This window comes from Aythya marila (genome assembly GCF_965140915.1).
Source record: "Aythya marila genome assembly, chromosome: 18".
Classification (NCBI taxonomy): Eukaryota; Metazoa; Chordata; class Aves; order Anseriformes; family Anatidae; genus Aythya; species Aythya marila.
Window position 1 is genome coordinate 9,367,681 of NC_139059.1, and position 18,753 is coordinate 9,386,433.

Sequence of the window (18,753 nt, forward strand, 5' to 3'; positions counted from 1 at the left end):
GTTTTTTCTTTTGTTTTTGATCATAAATTGATCATTAATTTCACACTGTAAATCCTTTGCCTTTTTATTTAGAAAGCATTTTGTTCAAGACTTTCTTTACGGTGCTTGCCTGAACCAAGCACTTAGAGGTGTGCAGCCATTTCGTTGTCAGGGATTTATCTCACACGTAGTATGGATGTAAAACATGTCCCCAGACAGTGTCAGAAAATGATTCAACATCTCCAGCAGTGGGAAGCATTTCTAGAATTACTGTAAGTATTGAAAATGGGAAAGCTTGGGCACAGATACAAGTCTCCCAGCTTTGTGTCCAAGTTGTTATCTCACTAATGGAAGTCACCAGAAGTCACTCGCCTGGGCAGGTGTTCCTAAGAGGTTTTGGAGCTTACTCTGAAGTCAGAAAATTAGATTAAATGAATCCCTGGGCTGATCTAACGTCGTAGCTCTCATACTTACCACTTCCTAAGGCAAACTCATGGGGCAGTGGCTTGACTAGGCTTCGGAGAATTGGCAGATAGTTCTTCCACAAAGCAGAGCAAGGGTGGGATGAGAATGAGGAAGAAATTTTTTTCTTACTTTTGCTGTTTGGTGTGCTGTTTGTTTTTGAGAAATGTCTTCTGGTTCTCAGAGTCATCAAATCAATTTTCTTTCTTCTCCTAGCAAAGCCTGACTTTTTTTTTTTTTTTTCTGATATGGAAAGTTGCCAGTTTCTGTTGTCTTGCTCTAGGATAAAAGAGCTTTCAGACACAAGCTTTTCAGACACTGATTCTGTAATCAAATCTCCTTGGGAAGAACTCCAAGGAATTGCTGCTGAGATCAGTGAAGCCTTGTGTGGAAGTAAAGACCTGGGTAGGTCTGATTGCAGTGTCTTCACCCAGACTCCTTAACCTCTTCTGATTTGCATGTGAATTCCAGCAGTGCTTCCAACTTTGTCTGCTGTTTTACCAGGATTTGTAAATGTTGACAGCTGAGTGAGCACCATCATTTGAGAGATTTCTTTAATGCTGAGTACTCATCGCTGCTTAATTGAAAAGGTTTTTTTTTCGTGTTCATATTCCCCTGGTGATGGAACAGGGACATCATCAGCTGGACTATAAAAGCAATCTTGTACAATTGCTAAGCAGAGGTTGCCAGCCTGCCTTTGAAGAATACTTACAAGAACTAAGCTTTCCGCACTGTTTGTTGGCATGGGAATGTAAGGCTTTAATGTCTGTGGAAAAATGCTAGCTTGACAATGCTGAAGTTCTTCGTATGACCCTAGGAAAGGTAAGATTTGCATGTCTTAGAGTAGAAGAGATACTGGAAGCTTAACCTCTCACAAGAATTTCTTATCTGTGCATTTAAAAATTGAAAGCAAATGCAGGCAGTAATGCAAAAACAGAGTGCTGGTCAGTCCCACAGCCAGGGTAACACCCAGGTCAGTAGCTGGCAGGGAAACCCAGCCCCAGGAAGCAGGACGCTGACCAGGGCAGGGGTGCTACTGGGGCAAAACGCTTGTAAAATGAAGTGAGCTGCTCTCATCAGACATCTCGAGTCCTCCCCGTGTGTCTGGAAGCTTTTCCTGCATTCAGCTGATCTCTTCAGAGTCGTTCCTGACATTTGCTATTGAAGAGATACTATAAGACAAGCAGGTGTTTTTTTTTTTCTTGTTTGTTTGCTTGTTTGTTTGTTTTTGTGCTTTTAAGCTCACTCCTGTGTGTTTTGTACTGACTGGGAGCAGAGAGGGAAAAATAGGAAATAAAGCTCTGGAACTTGCACAGATGCAGGGTTGTTGTCTTTGTCATCTGTCACTGTCATCAACAACCAAACCCTGTATTTGTGTTTAACCACCCTGGCTTTTGGGTTGCCTTTTGCTTGGTTGGCTGACAATGAAAGGAGACCAGGCTGGCTTCGATCTCTGGACCATGTGTGTTAGTGAGTGGGTGAAGGCTGGACTGCAAATGCTGTAGAGAAATATTTATGAGTTGATACAAAACTGTTTACACAGCATTTAAGTTAATGTTTTATTAAGAGAAGGTTTTACAAACAGCTGTTCTTGTGAGCCAAAGTGCCATGAGCCTTTTTTCAATCTTCACCTTTCTCACCAGTGGTAATGAAAGAAATATAACTTTCCCCTTCCCAATTTATGGGATAGCTGCAACCTGTTCTGTGTAGTAACTTAACCTATGGCATGATGACAGGATGGCACATTCAGTACCAAAGTGATGTAATAAAATTGCAAATTGCTTGGGCAGAGAAACATCTTTCTTCTGCAGGAAGAATGAAGTTCATGTGACGTTTCAAAGTCATTTGAGTTGACAATGAAGGGGAGAACTGCAGCAAAACCAGCCAAGAACTGGAGGGGATGTAAGCCCAATAACCCAAACAGAAAAATATAATTGCTAGGAAGGATTATTTGTGCAAGCTGCACTTGGCAACCTGCTGTCCAACAGCCACAACCTGTTTTATTTTAAATATTTGCTTGCAGTTTATGCTTGGCCTGTTGTAGTGCTACATTGTCCTCTTTATTAAATACTACAATCCAGCACTAGTCTGACCAATTTCCCAGTCCTTTGTTCCCACCATGCTCTTGACCTGCTGAGCAGAAAGTGGAGACATGGGAAAACAGAGGGAGGTCTCCCCATTAAAAGCTCCCAAATGCTCTGATGTCTTCAGTCCTTAGGAAGAGGAATCCCTACTGCTGTGTGTTTGCTTAGGTTCTGAGCCTCTTCCACTTGCAGAGGTGTGCAGTAATCCTCCAGAAAGACAGTTGCCAGATTGCTTAGCCTTCTGCTGGCTGAGAGGGAGAAGCGTAGCATGCACTCCACCACTGGGAGAGCTGTGGTCTGCTGGCGGGACTGCGGCGTTGTCAGGTACATCAGCGTTGTGACTGCTGACATGACGGTCTCCTCATTGGAACTGGAGAGGCAATTTATTATGGGCTCTACCCCATTGGCCTCCAAGATATAGTCTTTGTTAGTTTTATCTAGGCACAGGTTACAAAGACCACCTGAAACAGCAAAGGACAGTGTCAGACACAGGCAAGACAAGTATTTTTTGCACACTTATCAGGATGAACTCTGCTCTCTGCTCCCCCCGCCTTACTTTATCCTATTTAAATAATTGGACACCTTATTCAGGAATAAAGGGCAATAGACTGAACGTATTCCATAGGTTTATATTTATTGATACTAATACAGTTTGATCCTGCCCAGTTACATACTTGCACTGGGTTGTCCTTGGATGGCTGCTCTATCTTCTCTCCCTTCTGTAAGGCAGTACACAAAGATATTTTTCCTGAACAGCTCTAAATCTCAGGAATTGTAAGATGTTATTAATTATCTTACATAACCTCTTTGTTTTTTTCCCCAACCTAGAGTGGTAATAGAAATTATTTCCTTAAATTCAGTTGAATACAGGTGCTGATTTCTAAAGTGCTGATCAATATTTTGCTGATCCATCTTTTCTAATACAAAAATATGCATCCAAGTTTTCTGTAAGATTTGGTTGGAAAACTTTTAGCTGCTTCCTGGTCTGTTTTCTTTATTCTTCTTGGAGATTTTCCACCAGAGCACTCCTCCCCCTGTATGTCATTAGAGGGCACTGTACTGCTGTCAGCTAGTTTTCTCTTAGTCTTAAAAAAGACAATCCTTTCCAGAAAGCATTTTTTTTTTAAGCACAGCAGCTATATTAAAATGAAGGAGACACACTGCCCTTAAAGTCATTCCTGATCCTTCTTTCCTCTCACCCCATTCCACTCACTTTGCACTAACCAAGGGCTTGCCAGCACGCAGCACAGATAATTGTCATTTGCCTTCTTGAACCCGGGGTGAGCGGCTGCTGAACGGAGGCACTGGGACGAGCAGCCCAGCTCCTGTCGTCCCCTACCCCAGTGGGTTGTTTTATCAGTGTACTTGGGTGCAGTTCTTACCAATAGCAAACTCCACAAGGGTCTCATTGTCTTCAGTCAGCATATCAAGGAAAAGATCCAGGACCTGAAGCTGCCGGAGGTACTCGTAGTTCTTGGGGTCGTAGGCAAAGTTGGCAAGGTTGGCCAGCACCTGCTCCTTGGCCTCTGCAAGGGAGAAGCATCGTGTGAAGGAGGGGAACGGTGCCAGAGGCACCTGCCACGTGCGACACGAAGAGTAGCAAGCAACGGAGCTCAAACTTTTAAACGTTACCTGAGCTGTCCGTCACCTGGAACTCGGTGACGAGGGCCTGCAGGTACTCCAGCCTCCCCAGCTCCATCCCGCTGCTCCCCAACGAGCTCGGGGGCAGAGCCCGGTGCTTTGCTCTCCCCTTCCCTGTCAGCAGGCGGGTACCGGCCAGGGCCTGGCCACACACGGGAAAGAGCCGGGACGGCCCCGCGGCAGGGGACGAGGCCTCGCCGCGCCCAGCGGAGCCCGGCCGGGGGCCTCCACAGGAGAGGTGGGCGGGAAGGGTGCGGCCGCCATTTTGTGGGCGTCGCTATCTTCAGGCCGCGGCCGCCATTTTGTGGGCGTCGCTCTCCTCAAGCGGCGGCCGCGGCTCCTCCTCTGCGGCCGGGTTGGGGGTGTCTGGGCTGGATAGCGATGGGACCGTGTTACTTGTTATTGATAACTGCAAATAAATAAAGCCTGTTACTGATAACTTCACATAAATAAACTCGAGTCTGGGTATTTCACTTTGTATTTGGCGAAAGTTGGGGTTTTTAAGCACTTCCCGTGCACGGTAAGATAAACTACCTGGAAGGAGCTGCTTAAAACGGCAGCAGATAATTCCTCCCCGGCTGTGCAACGTCCTGGTCTAAACACAGAGCAATTAGCTGATTCTGAAGAAAGGCAGTTCTAATGAAACCACCATTATGTGCACCGCAAGTGGACTCAAATGTGGTTCACTTTGTGGAAATCCCTAAGTGAAGGTACATAAACATCGTGCACTGGGGGTAGGCTCAGCAGAAGTTTGCCCTGATTTTATTGAGGCAATTAAATGACTACAGGTTCTTTTGTAGATAAGGTAGGGAACAGTCTGTGAGCAGATGTTTTTGGTATTATCTCGAGTACTTGATTTTCATAGAGAGGAAATTGAACGTGGTCTGATCTACCAAATACATGGCACCAGTGACAAGCATGCTGGGCTGATAATCGCTCCTACCACACAGCTGGGTGTAGTAAACTGTCTGCCCACAGCCACATTAAATAGAAGGAGGAGGAAAGAAGCTGCACTGCATACAGTAATGCTTTTAGCATTGTAATGGCGTGGGAAGAAAGGGAATGGGGAAGTCACGGTATTTATTTCCACTTTGTATAAAAGTTTAGGCTAGGCTAGCACCTTCAACTCATAATTCCTATGCATTGGTTCACATATGTGTATGTATATGAAAACGAGCAATGATGGTGCTGCAAACTACTTCCACGTTAGAATGTTAGCATATTAGCACATCTCTTTTAATGTAGGTATTTGTAAGTGTTGACATACTTTAAGCCACATCTGTCATTGCTAATGTGTACTGGCGCGTGACTAATGTGAGAAAGCAGAAGAGAAAGCAAAGGCAAACAAGCTAACCCAATACAAAGGAAAAGTGGTTAAGGATACTGGGATTGACTAATAAGGACTGAAAACCGGAGCATTTAAAGAGGAAAAAAGCAATAGCGTCTGCTCACAAATACTGTATTTGTGGTCAGTCAGTACACTTTTGCAGGCATAAAACCAGTGGAAACTTTGTCCTCCTCTGAACTGGTTGCAGCAGTGTTTAGAAACAGCTTGTACCTGTGCTGGCTGGATTTCAGGTGATGCATCTCTGAAAACTGTACTTTCCAGGTCACGCTATTCAGTGTGTGGCAAGAAGTAACTAGGGGGAGAGGAAAACTCGTGCTTGGCTTTCTGGGAACTATTTGCTCTGTTCCTCCTAACCTTCGTCTTGTTTTGAGTTTAACCAAAGCTGGTTAAGAAATGTGAGGAACATTTTGCGTTTAATTTGATGTGGTGCAGCTGCCTCCTGGAGGAGAGTTTGACAACATTCCCTGGGTCTTGTGGTCCTCAGAGGTTTTCTGTAAGAGTTGCAGGCTGTGCTAGCACTGCTTATATGGCGAGCTTTGTTACAGGCTGTGTGCTTGTCTGTGCGCTGGCTTGCTGCAGGGAGTTTGTCCTGATCATCCAGAAAGATCACTTGGCAGTAGGTACGTAGCCGTCTTACTCAGACTGTTTACTCAGGTGATACCTGCTATATTGTTTAATAGTCTGAATGCTCTGACTACTTGCTGTTTGCCAGAATAGTTAGCACAGAATGGGCTGTTATGTCTGGGATAGTCAAAGATCCAAGGCCTAGTCTAGTGACAGTGGTGTACTTTGATAGCACACCCACCACAGTTAGAATTTGATCAATTTTCATGTCTAGTAGGTATGTTTCTTTTCTCACAATTACTAACTAGGCCTGTAAACAGCACGCCAAATTCTTCATTTAAGTGATTTTGCACTTCTGAGGTGTTTTAAGGTTTGTAAGGTTACCAAGACTCTTCTCCTTTTTTTTTTTTTTTAATTAAACTTTTCCAAGAATCACATTGGCAGAGTATCTAAGGCTTATAAGGGTCACAATCTTGTAATATTTTAGTGTGAACTTCCTGGTGAATGTTTCATAGCACTAAGGAAAGGTGCTTGGTGCAAAAAAATGCTTAGATTGCAAGGTTAATGATACTTTTAACAACAAAGGGAGCAGGAAGGGATATGAGGGGACTGGGTAAGGTTTATTTATACCTGGCTAATTTTTCTTGCTCTGCTCATTCTCATAGGTTTGTAACCAGGTTGAGGTACTAGCATTTGTCTGTCATTAAGTCTGGGGTTATTTTGTTGTCTGAAGGTTATTTAAAAGAAAACAACCAAACAAAAAAACACCTGCTTCAGGGGTGGTGGTAATTAGGCTGTGGTTGCCTTGCGTAATGGGAAAACCTTAAACTAATGGAAGGAATTCTTATTGCTTTATTTTTCTTCTGGGCCTCAAGATTCTTAAGGAGTGAGTATTAATGTTCTGAGGGGGAATATTTGTTATACTGTAGCATGCTCAGTATGCGTGGCCCCTTCAATTATGCATTACAAAGCTGCTCAAGGCATCTGAGAGCTCAGGTTGAAAAGAGAGGTATAAGAGGAGGAAGCAGGGAACTATTTTGTCTGTTATGGCAGCTCAGTCATCTTATTTAGTTGTGGAAGCACAGCCGTAAGTGTTAACCTGTTCTTTGTCCAAGATTTGTTTCTAATCTGTGGATTGCAGATTACTACTAACGAGTACATGTAAAGTAACCATTGGATATAAAGAACTCTAACTTTCTGTCCTAAATTGCCTTGCAGTACTGTGTACAGCTAGGGAATAGTCAAAACTGTGATTTCTTTGCCATAGTGCAGGAGGTGCACAGATCTCTGTGTGGCAGCTTCAGTCGGTGAGTACCTTTATTTACCCTGTATCTTGCAAACATGCGTTAGACAGTTCATTTACTTGCTTATGGGCTGACTAGGGCTAAAGCATTGCAGATAGAGCAGCACCTCTGCACAGGAGATGCATTCTATTACTCCTTCGACTAATCTTTGTTTTTCTGGGATAGATTCTGATCTTGCCTGTTTTGCCCAGGAAATTTGTAGCAGTGGAAGGATTGGGGGCAATATCATGCCATATTTCTGGCAGAGTACAGAAAGGGAATGTAAAAGGGTAAACAGAATTTCAGATTTAAGAATTATATAAAGAAAATAATATCAATCTGCTCAGCTGCCTAGCTGTTTCATTTGCAATAGCTAGAAGAGGTTTGAGACTTAATCCTTCTACATTGGTTTATTTTGATGAGGATGCTTCTGAGCTGTGGAAGGAGGAGCCATTCTGAAGGGCTGTAAATAATAGCTGAGAAACCATTAGTCTTAGAAAGCCTTGGAATCAATTTTCCAGTGGCTTCACGTGTTGGTTTTCATTTATTTATTTATTTTGGGGTTTGCTTTTCTGGGGAGCCCACAGTTCTAATGAAAAGTGGTTTTGTTGCCAAGACTTTGATACAACAGTTCTCAAGATTAAGTGTTAAAGTTGAATTAGAAGCTGCTGGTTCAGCTGTTCAGTTGAAAGGTGTTACTTCTTTCATTTCACTGACATCGTATGATTTTATCTTTTGGAGGTTCTATTATGTTGAGTAATCTTCAGCTCCAGTACTTTGTGAGATATCTGTTTAGATCAGGAGAGATATGAAATATAAACAGTTTGCAATTTGAACTCATTCTGAGGGAGTTCAGCAGCTGATGCAACTCTTGTGTCAGTGCTTACAAGTGTAACTCCCGGGAAGGTGGCAGGAAAAGCCACTTACAGTCAAAAGACTGCATGGATATGAAAGTTAACACTGGCTTTTCTTAGTATATTTTTCCACATTGCTTTCTTTTTGACATGTAAGTTATACTTGTGCAAACTTCTCTGTGCTGAGAATGCTGGTATACATAAGTCTACGAGTCTAAAGGCATTTACACAAGGATTTGGCCCTATATAAGGATAAGGATGCATACATTCGTTCTCTGGTCTACTACCACCTTTTATGTCGTGCTCTTCACCTGTACCCTTAAAAAAAAAAAAAAAGCCATGAATCCCCAGTTGTGATACATCAGGAAGCACTAGAAATACCACTAGTTATGCAAGGCACTCTCTGTAAGGTTTGGGTCTTTGTTTTTGATGCTCTGGAGTTGACCATTTGAGGCTTTGAAAATGCCTTTGGCATGAAGAACTCATATATACCTCATAAGGAGAAAAATATTTGATCTTCCTAGAGACTTGCCTGAGTTCTGTGACCCATATGGCAGCCTCCATATAATATTTTGAGATGTGGGAAATGACATTCTTCCAAATGAAAGTGTTTGTTTCCTCCCCCCACAATGTGAGAGGCTACCAGGAAAGTTCATACAGACCTGCACCAAATTTTTACGTTCAGGCTAGGCATGTAATTACTCTGTGAAAGAACTACCATTGTGCATAGCCATCAATATGTATTTTCCTGTGCTAAAGCTGAAATGTGTACGTGAAATACCAGTGACTTCAGAAAGGCACTGACTTGAGCTGATTTAATCAACGTGGCTTTTGCTTCTCAGAGCTGGCTGCCATGGCTGTTACCCCCTGGCCTGCTTTAGGAAAGCACAGATCCGTGTGTCCTTCAGCTCCTGGGCTGGCGCTGGGCTCAGCCCGAGATCCACATTGCTTGCGTGGAGCCTGGCACGGCCCTGCCGAGTGGAAGCGCGGGGCAGGAGGACGATGATAGCTGTGGGATGCACGCACTTGGTTTCTCTGCCATCAGTGCCAGGCCTTGTGTAGCTTTTTACAAGCCACGTAATTGTTTGTATTCCTCTCTTTTTTCCTTTTTTTTTTTTTTCTTCTTTATTTTCATACGCTTGTGACATACACAACTGCTGGAGTGGATTGACTTTCAGGCTGTGGTTCAGTTGTGTCATTGTATTGATATCTGGAGGGATTATCCAAAGGGACTTTTGAGGCCTCTTTCAAATTTCTTTTTTTTTCCAGAGCACAGAAGCTGAGCCCCATGAACAAAGCAGCTGATATCAGGAGGAAACTGGAGGTGTAGAAGACATAGTGGAAATCATTGGTTATGTCCACCAGGAGACCTGAAATAGAAACCACAGCTTAGTCAAAGAGATGCATATTAAAGACAACTGTATGGCATTCACAGAAACATTAGACCTAAATAATTCAGCCAACTGCCATATACAAAAGATAAGCATTCACAGATGAGTTAAGTTCTCTTTTCCAGATTCTAGAGCTTGGTTGCACTCATCGCTCAGGTGGTGTTTCTTTTTCTATATAAAGTATTTTCCAGTAAACAGAGAAATCAGCAAAGAAAGGAAACTGTAACTTTTTCCCAACCGGCTGATTCGCTTTGTTTACTTAGCAGAGGACCCCTGTGCCACTTCCTGGATTTTGGAATGAGTGACCCTGTTACATTCCAGGTCAGAAAACAGAACAAAGAAAGAACTCTATCACAAAAATGACGTGTTGGAGTCTCTAAGCTGAAGACTTGTCTCTAAAAGTATGTAACTGGGGAGGAGAAAAAAATCACAGCGCAGCAGGCATTATAACAAACATTAAGTACCTCAATGTAAAACATGTAGACGGGTGATATATCAAGCGAGTAATTTAACACTAATGCTGGATACTGAAAGGTAATATTCAGGTAAACATATGATGACTCTTTTTAAGACTGCTTAACTATATGGAAATATAGGAGTAATTTTTTTAATAGATTTTAGGTTGCTAGAGATTGAGCTTCCCTTACTGTACTTTGTTTTTGGCTATCTGCCTTTTCCATCAGAGATGTCCAAGACAAGATCTGTTTTGCACTTTGAGAAAAGTGACTGACACACTTTGCCTGGGAATACCATTAAATATAGTGTATATTATTCCATTCTTAGATATTTTCCTGCTGGATGAAACACAATTCATTGTTTGGAGAAGAGAACTAAAATCTGAATAGAGGATTCATGCTCAGGTTCACATTTGTTTGTCAGTCTTTTGAATGAGCTGCTGCAGAGCAGGAGCAGGTGTGTCTTGGACAGGTCAATTAGTGGTGGTTGGAGTGAATTGTGAAACCACTGAATAATTCATTGGATTGGGGGCTTAACTAGTTCCCTTCCTTGTCTCCAGAGAAAAATGAATACACTCCAGAACACAGAAAGTGAGTAGAAGAGCCTTTTACTATAAGCTTCTTCAATTATATGGAGCTGGTAACACTTCTGATCAGAGTAAATGTGTTGAATGGGATATTTGCAATTTCTTGAGGCTTCATAGATAAATCAATCCAGACTAGCAAAGCAGTGAAAGAATTCTAAAACAGCAAGATCATACCACTGTAATTCCTCTCCGTGTCCTGCCACTCAGGGAAAAAGTTCTCAGCATTCTCATGCCTATTGAAGCTGCCAGCCAAACGGGAAACTTTTTCACTGTCTGCAGTTGCTTCAGTGACACTTGGGCCACTACAGAAATGACCCTTGTTCAGCAGTGAGATGGGGCTGATCATTCCTTTCTGACTCTCCCTTTTATATTGCTCCCTTTGCATAACTCAGCTGCCTGTGTGGACTTAGAAACTCCCTCATTCCTCTTCTTTATGCTCCCAAACACTTGTCACCAGTGTCTAAAAAAGCTGTTTTTGCTCCAGCCTGTTTTAATAGCTTTTCTCACCTGTGAGAGGGGGTCCAATGAGGAGAGTGATACTCTCCAGGATTGTGAAGAGCCCTAGAGCACTTGAGAACCTGTCCATCTCCACCACATCCATCAGCACCTGGAAGGTGAGTGCCCCAATGCCACTCATGGCGATGCTGAGGATGACGCAGTAGACGATGAGCACGCTGAACTCAGCTGAAATGATGCAAATGAAATTGCTCAGCCCGCAGAGGAGCACGGCCAGGCTGAACAGGTAGATGCGTCTTCCCGTGAAGATTCTGTGTCCCGAAAGCAGCCCTGTCAAAGGGCGTATGAAGATGTTGATGAACCCAATAATGGAGATGAGGAGGGCTGCCTTGCGTTCCTCCACCCCATTCTGGATGGCATAAGGTACTAGGTAGACGTGGGGTAACACAAACCCCATCATCATCCAGGTCACTCCGATAGTGTAAATCTGGTAACCCTTGTTTTGACAGAAGATATCAAAAGCCAGGTACTTCTGCAGCACCTGGAAGCAAGCAGTCTTTCTGTTTTGCTGCTGGTACTTTAGGTGGGGAGAAGATGCTCCATTGGACAGCTGTGCCTCTTCTGCTCCTCTCCCTGAATCCTCTCCAGGCCTGGGTAACTGTACAAGTGATCCTGAAGCAAGTCGCACTGGTCTCATAATGGCTCCGCAGACACAACAGTTCAATAGTATTCCTCCAAAGATAAGGAAAGTGTTTCTCCAGCCCATCTCGTCCAGCATGTATTGAGAAAGCAGCGGCCACAGTGTGAAACCGAGAGAGACACCGGTGGATGCCATGGCATTAGCCAATGTTTGCCACCGCACAAAGTAGTGGCCCAGCGCAGTCAGTCCAGCCTGGAAGCTGAAACATGATCCCAGACCTAAAGGTAAGAAGGAAAAACAACAGCACGTGATCCCTCTGCGGTGTCCTGCAGGGTGAAAAGAGCCCGGCCCCATGGGGTACTCACAGATGACTTCAATCTACCACTAGGCATATCCTCACCCGCCGGGCTGCACAACCTCCGGTGATTAATACTCAGCAACCCCACACTAGAGATGAAGAAGGGTATTGTGCATAAATTTAAATCCTTGTGTGCTCAGGAATACTAAATACACTGATCTAAGGAATACTAAATACACTGATGTTTGTCTGGGCTGCACTGCCATGTTTACGATTGTTATGGAATTGTTCATTAGAAAAACTATATTTTTACTGCATGCAGCAGGCAGTGTTGCCTTCCTGATGCTTTCTTCAGGGCCCAGGGAGTTAATTCTTGTTTTTCTCCATGCAGCAAACACAGCTTAGCTTACAAGAGCCAAAAGGCTTGGTCCCAAAGTGACCTGGCTGCAGAATCTCATTTCTCTTTGTTAGAAGAAAATATGGGTTGAGAAACAGTTACATAGGAGAAATATTTGGAAAGGAAAAGTTCCCATCTGTTACTTCTGTTCAAAACCAACACGTCCTTTTGTTAGAGAAAGATGACTCCATATTTCCCCAGATAGGGAGTGGTGAAACCCAAGTCCGAGGAACTTGTGAAGAATGTTGTCCCAACACATTGCATTTCAAGATGGAAAAACTCCCCTCTTCAAAGACAAAAGGCTGTGAAGCTCCTAAAGAGAACAGACGTGTTGGCTCTCCACTTCACCCCTTAGAGACCTGTAACCTTTTCCAGAGAGAAGCATGTTCCAGTGAGCTCGGATGGGCGAGGTGTGTTAAAGGGGTGTGAAGGGCAAGCCTATCCAGCATGCAATTCCTGCTGAGCTGTAGGGCTTTTGATTTATCCTATTTCACAGCTGAGTGAAAAACGTGAGCACTTAGTCTGGACTCTCACCACTTCCCGGCTCTCAAATAAAGGGCAGCAGCTGGGTTTTCCTGCTGTTCCTTGGTACTTACCAGTGATGAGGCCAGCTGTTAAGTAAAGCTGGCCGAGGGACTTGCAGAAGGAGCTGGACACCATGCCCACGCTGCTGAGCAGGCCTCCCAGCATCACGGCAAACCTGTAGCCAAATCGCTTCACCAGGATGCTGCAGAGGGGTCCTAGGAGCAGTCAGAGAAGCAAAAGGGAGGCAGTTAGAGAGGCAGGAATTATTTCATAGCTGCTAGACTGCTGCAGTTATCGAATGGTTTAGTCTACAGATTATCCCAGCTGCATAATGCAGGGGGGGAGCCAGAAACAGAAAATACATTCCCTGATCCTCCAAAGTGCTTGGTCAGCTTGGTACATGAAGGGAATGCTCCTCTGCTTGGATTTTGGTCATGAAGTAGAATTCCTTAAGCTTCCCTGTGATGGATTTTAGGTAAAACTCTCAGAAATGGAATGGAAAAAGGACCTTCAAGTGTAATTCTGTTCTCATATGATATCTGTTCTGGGAATGATTTGAAAAAAGAGAGGACTTGGATTTTTGTGCCCCTGAGTAGGAGATGCTGAGTGGGTGGTATTTTCTGCTTGAATGTTTCTACTCTCATTTTGCTGTGTTTTTCAAATATTCTGCCACAGAATCTTGTCAATTGCCGTTGGCGTCCTGCTACATAGGTGAAATTCCCTGCAACAGAAGGCACGTTGACTCTGAAAATGATCCAGAATGGGAGAAAGAGGATTGTCCTTGAGGAAGATCATTTGAAAACAGCTGGAAGCATGTTCATGTCTGCATCGGAATCAGTCTAAGCTTCGGGCTGTGGCATCCAAGCTCCAGCTTGTGGAGTCTTGCAGCTGTCCTGCAAGTCATCTCCCCATGAAAGTAATAAGATGTTGTTGCCAGTGCGGCTCTTTGCACATGCCTGTCCTGGCATACCTGGCCGGGGTGGGTAGGCATGACTGTGTCCACTTCCAAGAGGACAAAGCCTAGGAGCAGAACATGCACCAACAATGCAGAGGCAAGGGCAAGACCTGGGTGCTCCTGGTGGGCTTGGGTCTGCCCTTCTGGAGCAGAAACCTGGGTCTTACTGTGTGCGTACATTGCTGGCAGGCTTTTCTAAGTAGGACTTAGGTTATTTCATCAGAGAAAGCAATGAACAAATAGGCACGGAGATATGTGCTTAAGGTCAGTTAATTCTGTAATTTTCAAAGGCTGTTGGTGAGTTCCATGATATTGGGGTAAATCACCAGTTTGATAATGTCTTGGGTTTAGTGTGCTTCATTTTGGGGTAGGAGGACATCAGTTCAGACCTGTCAATGGAAAACATGCTTCTCCGTTAGAGGAGAAACTGAAGGGAGAGTTGCTCCTTTTGTGTTCCCATAAGGATCCTCATGCTTTTCCAGGTTTTATTTTTTTTCCCTCCTCTTCATAACCCGTCAGGTTATGTAAGCAAATTCAGAATGACTGCAAGTTTCAGAGTTAGGAATTAATCTGTGGGGAAAATAACCTATGGCATATTTGTGACTTAAGACAACACCTGGTTGGAAATAAAATCCACATAGTCAAGCAAGCAGAGGAACATTGTTAAAATCAGGACTGCAGCTGTCTGTATTTTGATCTGCTTGGGAGATTTTCACCTTGGACTTCAACTGGCTTGTGAAGAACTATTCACCAGGCTCAGCAAACCAGTGACTGCGTTATTTTTCCTCTCACTGAGGAGATTAAGGATGGTACTGCTGTTTAATCAACCTGAGTAGCCAGAAATCATAAATAAAACATGCCAAAATCATGGGATTGGCTCAAAAAATCCTAACTATTTTTCATTACTTATTCCTGCCAACTTGCTTTCTAGGTTTCAAATATTATTGTTCACTTACTTGGGGCTTTTGTGCTTTTCTTTGCAAAAATATTTCCAATAGAACTGCTGCATTTGTACTAGTGCAAGCCCAGAGATTTATGTTTGCATGAATATCTAGAAGCAGGAGCCTGTAAGGGCTTGCACTCCTGTATTGCCCCCTTTGGAGTCAGCCATAGGATCCTGAGGTCTCAAATGATTCTTATAACAAAATAACTAGTAATGGCTTTTACCTAGGAACATGGTAATGAGCTATGTTTGCTTTATTAAATTAAGTGCTATTCTTCACACTGTGCCCTTCCCTGTTTCCTTTCCCATCTCTGCTGAGCTGAGGTTAGTTCTCCTGTGTGGAGCTTCTCACTCTACTGACAACTCTGAGAATGGAGCACGCTGTCCGTTTCCTTTGCTGTCTACTATTTTTGCAACAAATATTTATTTTTCCCTTCAGGTCCTCTGAATTAAGAGTAAAGGAGAAGAAAAGTGAGAAGAATGTTTGAGATCCTGGTGACAGAGCAGAAAACAGTTTTGGAAAGGGTTTAAATGCCACGGTGATGGATGCAACCTGAGAATCTGAATCAAACAAAGCCTAGCCTGCTGCAAAGAAGGTCAGAAGTTGCAGCAAAAATCATTGGCCTGAGAGGGAGTCCTTTATTTCTGATTTTTTGTTGTTTTTTCTTCTTATAGTTGTGTTAGTCCCAATTTAAGCTACTGTGGGATGAGAACAAATTCTCCTCTACTGTAACAGCCTGCAATAGGAGACACAACTGGCAAGTGAAGTAACAATGCTCTTGCAGTCCACTGGTTATGCTGTTACAAATTCTATTAGTGAATATAATCACCATGAGGCTGTTCGTTCCTTGTGTCATTTACAACTTTTGGATCTATTTGTTGGCTGTCTTTATATTACCTTTTACTGTGGTCCCAGCCTCTTACAAAACAATTACTTCGTTATAGAAAATAGGAGACGTGATATTTTCTTGCAGATGCAGCCAGAGTTGTCTTTCGCTGGCTCATTGGGACTGAGCTGCTTTTCAGACCATTTCCCAGGGCCACCAGCTCCTCTTCAGCTCCTTCCCACTAACAGCAGCCGGGCCACACGGGTTGGAAGCCCACCAGGCCTTTGAATTCAAGGACCCAAGACACTGCTCTATTTCTGCCATACTTCAGTGATGATTCCTCCCATAGCTGCTTCCCCTGAGGTCTCTTTCTGTCTGTGCCTTGCAATTCTTGACCAGCTGCTTCTGCTAAGGTGCAAGCTCTTTCCCCATGTCATGCTGTCAAGTCTTACCCAGGAGACACTGAACCCATCATAGCTGTCGCACCAGCATGACTAGGGGCTCTGCTTTTATTTTTTTTATATTTCCACCCCCATACTGTAGTGTCACCTTTAATCAGTATTGGAAAGGAGCAGGAATGAACTAAGGGAGCAGCTCAGATACCCAGGTGGCTTAGATACTTTGCTCCCCGCTGCTAGGTGGGGTTCAAGTAGTCTGTTTATCACACAAGCATGGGAGCTGCATGTGGAGGGGTCAGCAGCAAGACAGGACTGCTTGTTGGGAGGTCCTCGAGCTGCTGGGTGTGTTTTTCTCCTCTATGCAGCTGTCAGTCTGGATGTGACTCTGGGTGCCCTGTCCTGTGCAGCCCCTCATTTTCTCTGGGGAAAGTTTTCTGGGGGTGATTTGCTTAGTTTTTCAGGCGTGATTTGGTGCTCTGTCTGCAATGTACCACCCTTCTCCGTCCCCCTTCACCTGGAGACCTGCCTGACCTGCATCCTGCACTAAACCAGCTGCCCTCACCTTGATACCTGCTGGGGCATGTGCTCCACACCACCGCCCAGGGGCTGCTTTAACCCTGTGCCAGCAGCCTGGAGGGGCTCAAACTGGGCAGCTTCTCAGCCCTGAAGAATGCGGTGGTCATATGGAAGGAGAGAGGATGGAAGGAAGAGCCCAAGCTCACCCTCACCTTTGTGAAAGGTATTTGCGAAAGGTATTGGTTATCTCTTAGAGTGGCAAAGGGGAGCGTTGTGTCTACAGACCCTTGGCTTTGGACTCTGTAGGCATGGATCAAAGCAGCCTGTGCTCTGCCAACCAGCCATACCTCCCAGTCCCTTACACCTTCCTCCTCAGGGAAATGCTGAAAGTGTCCTCATAACAGCCCCTCGTCAGCACCAGCACCTCAGGAGACAGTGGCGGACATTTGCCGCGGCCTTTACTCACCGCCTCCGTGCAGCACGGCCACCATGATGGAGGGGAACCACGACGTCTCGCTGTTGGAGGCCTGGAACTCGTGCTGGAGGTCCGTGAAGAAGACGCCGATGCAGGAGGGGAAGCCCAGCGTCAGCCCCTGCAGCAGCACCGCGGCGAGCAGCACCATCCATGCCCAGCCCCGGTCCTGGGGTTTGGCAGCTCCTCGTGCTCCTCCTTGGGACATGGTGGCTGCTTTCTCCTCCCAGGCTGGCCTGCTGGGGAAGCGACTGCAGCTACCATGCAACCCTCGGCCCAGGGAATGGACCTACGGAGAGAAGGGCTAGTGGTAGTCCCTGGGCTCAGAGCCACCAGCGTGTCCCAGACCTCTTGCAGCTGACACTCTGGACTTCTTGCTCTGCATTTCTCCCAGCACCTCCCTTCCTTCTCGCTGCAGGATCCTGGCAACAGATTACTTGAGAAACGCCTGCCTTCCCCTTTTATATTGCACAAGACTGTGAGCACAGCCAGGTACAGAATGGGACCACACCCCCTCTGAGGTATGAATTGGCCTTACCTAGTTCCCGCCCTTATTTTCCCTTTCACCTGCTTTCATCATATGGAGTCCCCTTGCTGGCAATTGCTAAGGTCACCAAGTCCTCACACTGAGAGGAGAACGAAAAACTCTGCAAATGCCAAGAAAAATAGAAACGCATAAAGCTCGCATGGTGCGGCAGGGCTCGCTGTGAACCTGTTATGACAACTGCTCCTGTGTATAGTTCAAAGTGCTAGTGCTGAAAAAACATTTCAAAAGCCATTAATTAATTAGGATCCAGCAATCTCAGATATGCTTTTGCTTTACCTTGGTAGAGCTGCTTCTGAGAGATCCCAGGTTTGATTTCTTCGAGACCAGCAGCATGAAACATATAGCAATAGCACTCCCCATCCTCTCCACATGAATAAACACACAAAAAAAAATATCTCTGGCAGCCAGATGAGCTCAAAAAAGGTGCCCTTAAGGTCACTGCACAGCGCAATATTTATTTAGCACTCAAATAATGCCTTTCCCCTAAAACAATAGCCACAACTGAGTGTTGTGTGCAGCCTTAAAAATGAATAGTTTGTCCTTGCTTGTTATTTCAAATTTGCCATGGCGGCAGGCTCACGAGAGTAAGTTTCATACCTCGGGCTGAAGCGAAGGGCCGGCAGCGCGTGGTTGTGTGTGCAGCGCGGGCGGCTCATCCCCTGCGTGCGCAGCCCGGCCAGCTCAGTGCCCACGGTTAGATGCTTCTGCTTCAGTAGCGACTAAAAAGCTTTGATGAAGTCTTTTGCAATATTAACCCGGACATCACTTCTGTAAACAGGGCTCTTTTGCCGGCTGGCTCGCAGCCAGAAAAAAAAAAAGAAAAAAGAAAAAAGGGGGGAGGGGGGCTGCAAGCTGAGGGGGCCCGTGGGAAGGGGCTCTAACATGCAAATCACGGTGGTGGTGCTGAGCACACTTTAATCCTTTGTCCACTTTAGCTGGGTGCAGATAATGCGACTAATTCAAGTGCTTGTCTCTCTGGTGTGAATTAGCTGGATGACAGCCTAAAACCTCTCCCCGGCAACAGCAAACCTGAAAAAAAGGCAGAAGCACAGCTCCTCTCTGTTCCCAGCTGCCCTGCCCAACACTTGAGCTTGTCCAGCAGATTTCTGGAGCCCTGGCTCCCCTTGTGTG

At 44.9% G+C, this 18,753-nt stretch overlaps 2 protein-coding genes and 1 long non-coding RNA gene across 3 annotated transcripts; 1 reads left to right on the forward strand and 2 right to left on the reverse strand.

The window, feature by feature from the left end:
- Positions 1–1,442: 1,442 nt before the first annotated feature.
- ARMC7 (armadillo repeat containing 7) lies at positions 1,443–4,487 on the reverse strand. Its single transcript, XM_082774579.1, has 3 exons — positions 4,158–4,487; positions 3,908–4,051; positions 1,443–2,986 (listed from the first exon to the last, which is right to left on the reverse strand). The coding sequence occupies exons 1-3, from the start codon at positions 4,222–4,224 to the stop codon at positions 2,649–2,651; spliced, it is 549 nt and encodes a 182-aa protein (XP_082630705.1). The 5' UTR covers positions 4,225–4,487; the 3' UTR covers positions 1,443–2,648.
- Positions 4,488–5,706: 1,219 nt separating this feature from the next.
- Positions 5,707–17,209, forward strand: LOC309885259. Its single transcript, XR_014318769.1, has 4 exons — positions 5,707–7,385; positions 9,485–10,151; positions 15,302–16,826; positions 16,910–17,209. It is a non-coding gene; the product is annotated as an uncharacterized lncRNA (long non-coding RNA).
- SLC16A5 (solute carrier family 16 member 5) lies at positions 7,394–18,353 on the reverse strand. Its single transcript, XM_082775012.1, has 4 exons — positions 17,070–18,353; positions 13,036–13,179; positions 11,156–12,022; positions 7,394–9,585 (listed from the first exon to the last, which is right to left on the reverse strand). Exons 1-4 carry the CDS (start codon positions 17,281–17,283, stop codon positions 9,347–9,349), a joined length of 1,464 nt encoding a protein of 487 aa, XP_082631138.1. The 5' UTR covers positions 17,284–18,353; the 3' UTR covers positions 7,394–9,346.
- Between the last annotated feature and the right edge of the window lie 400 nt (positions 18,354–18,753).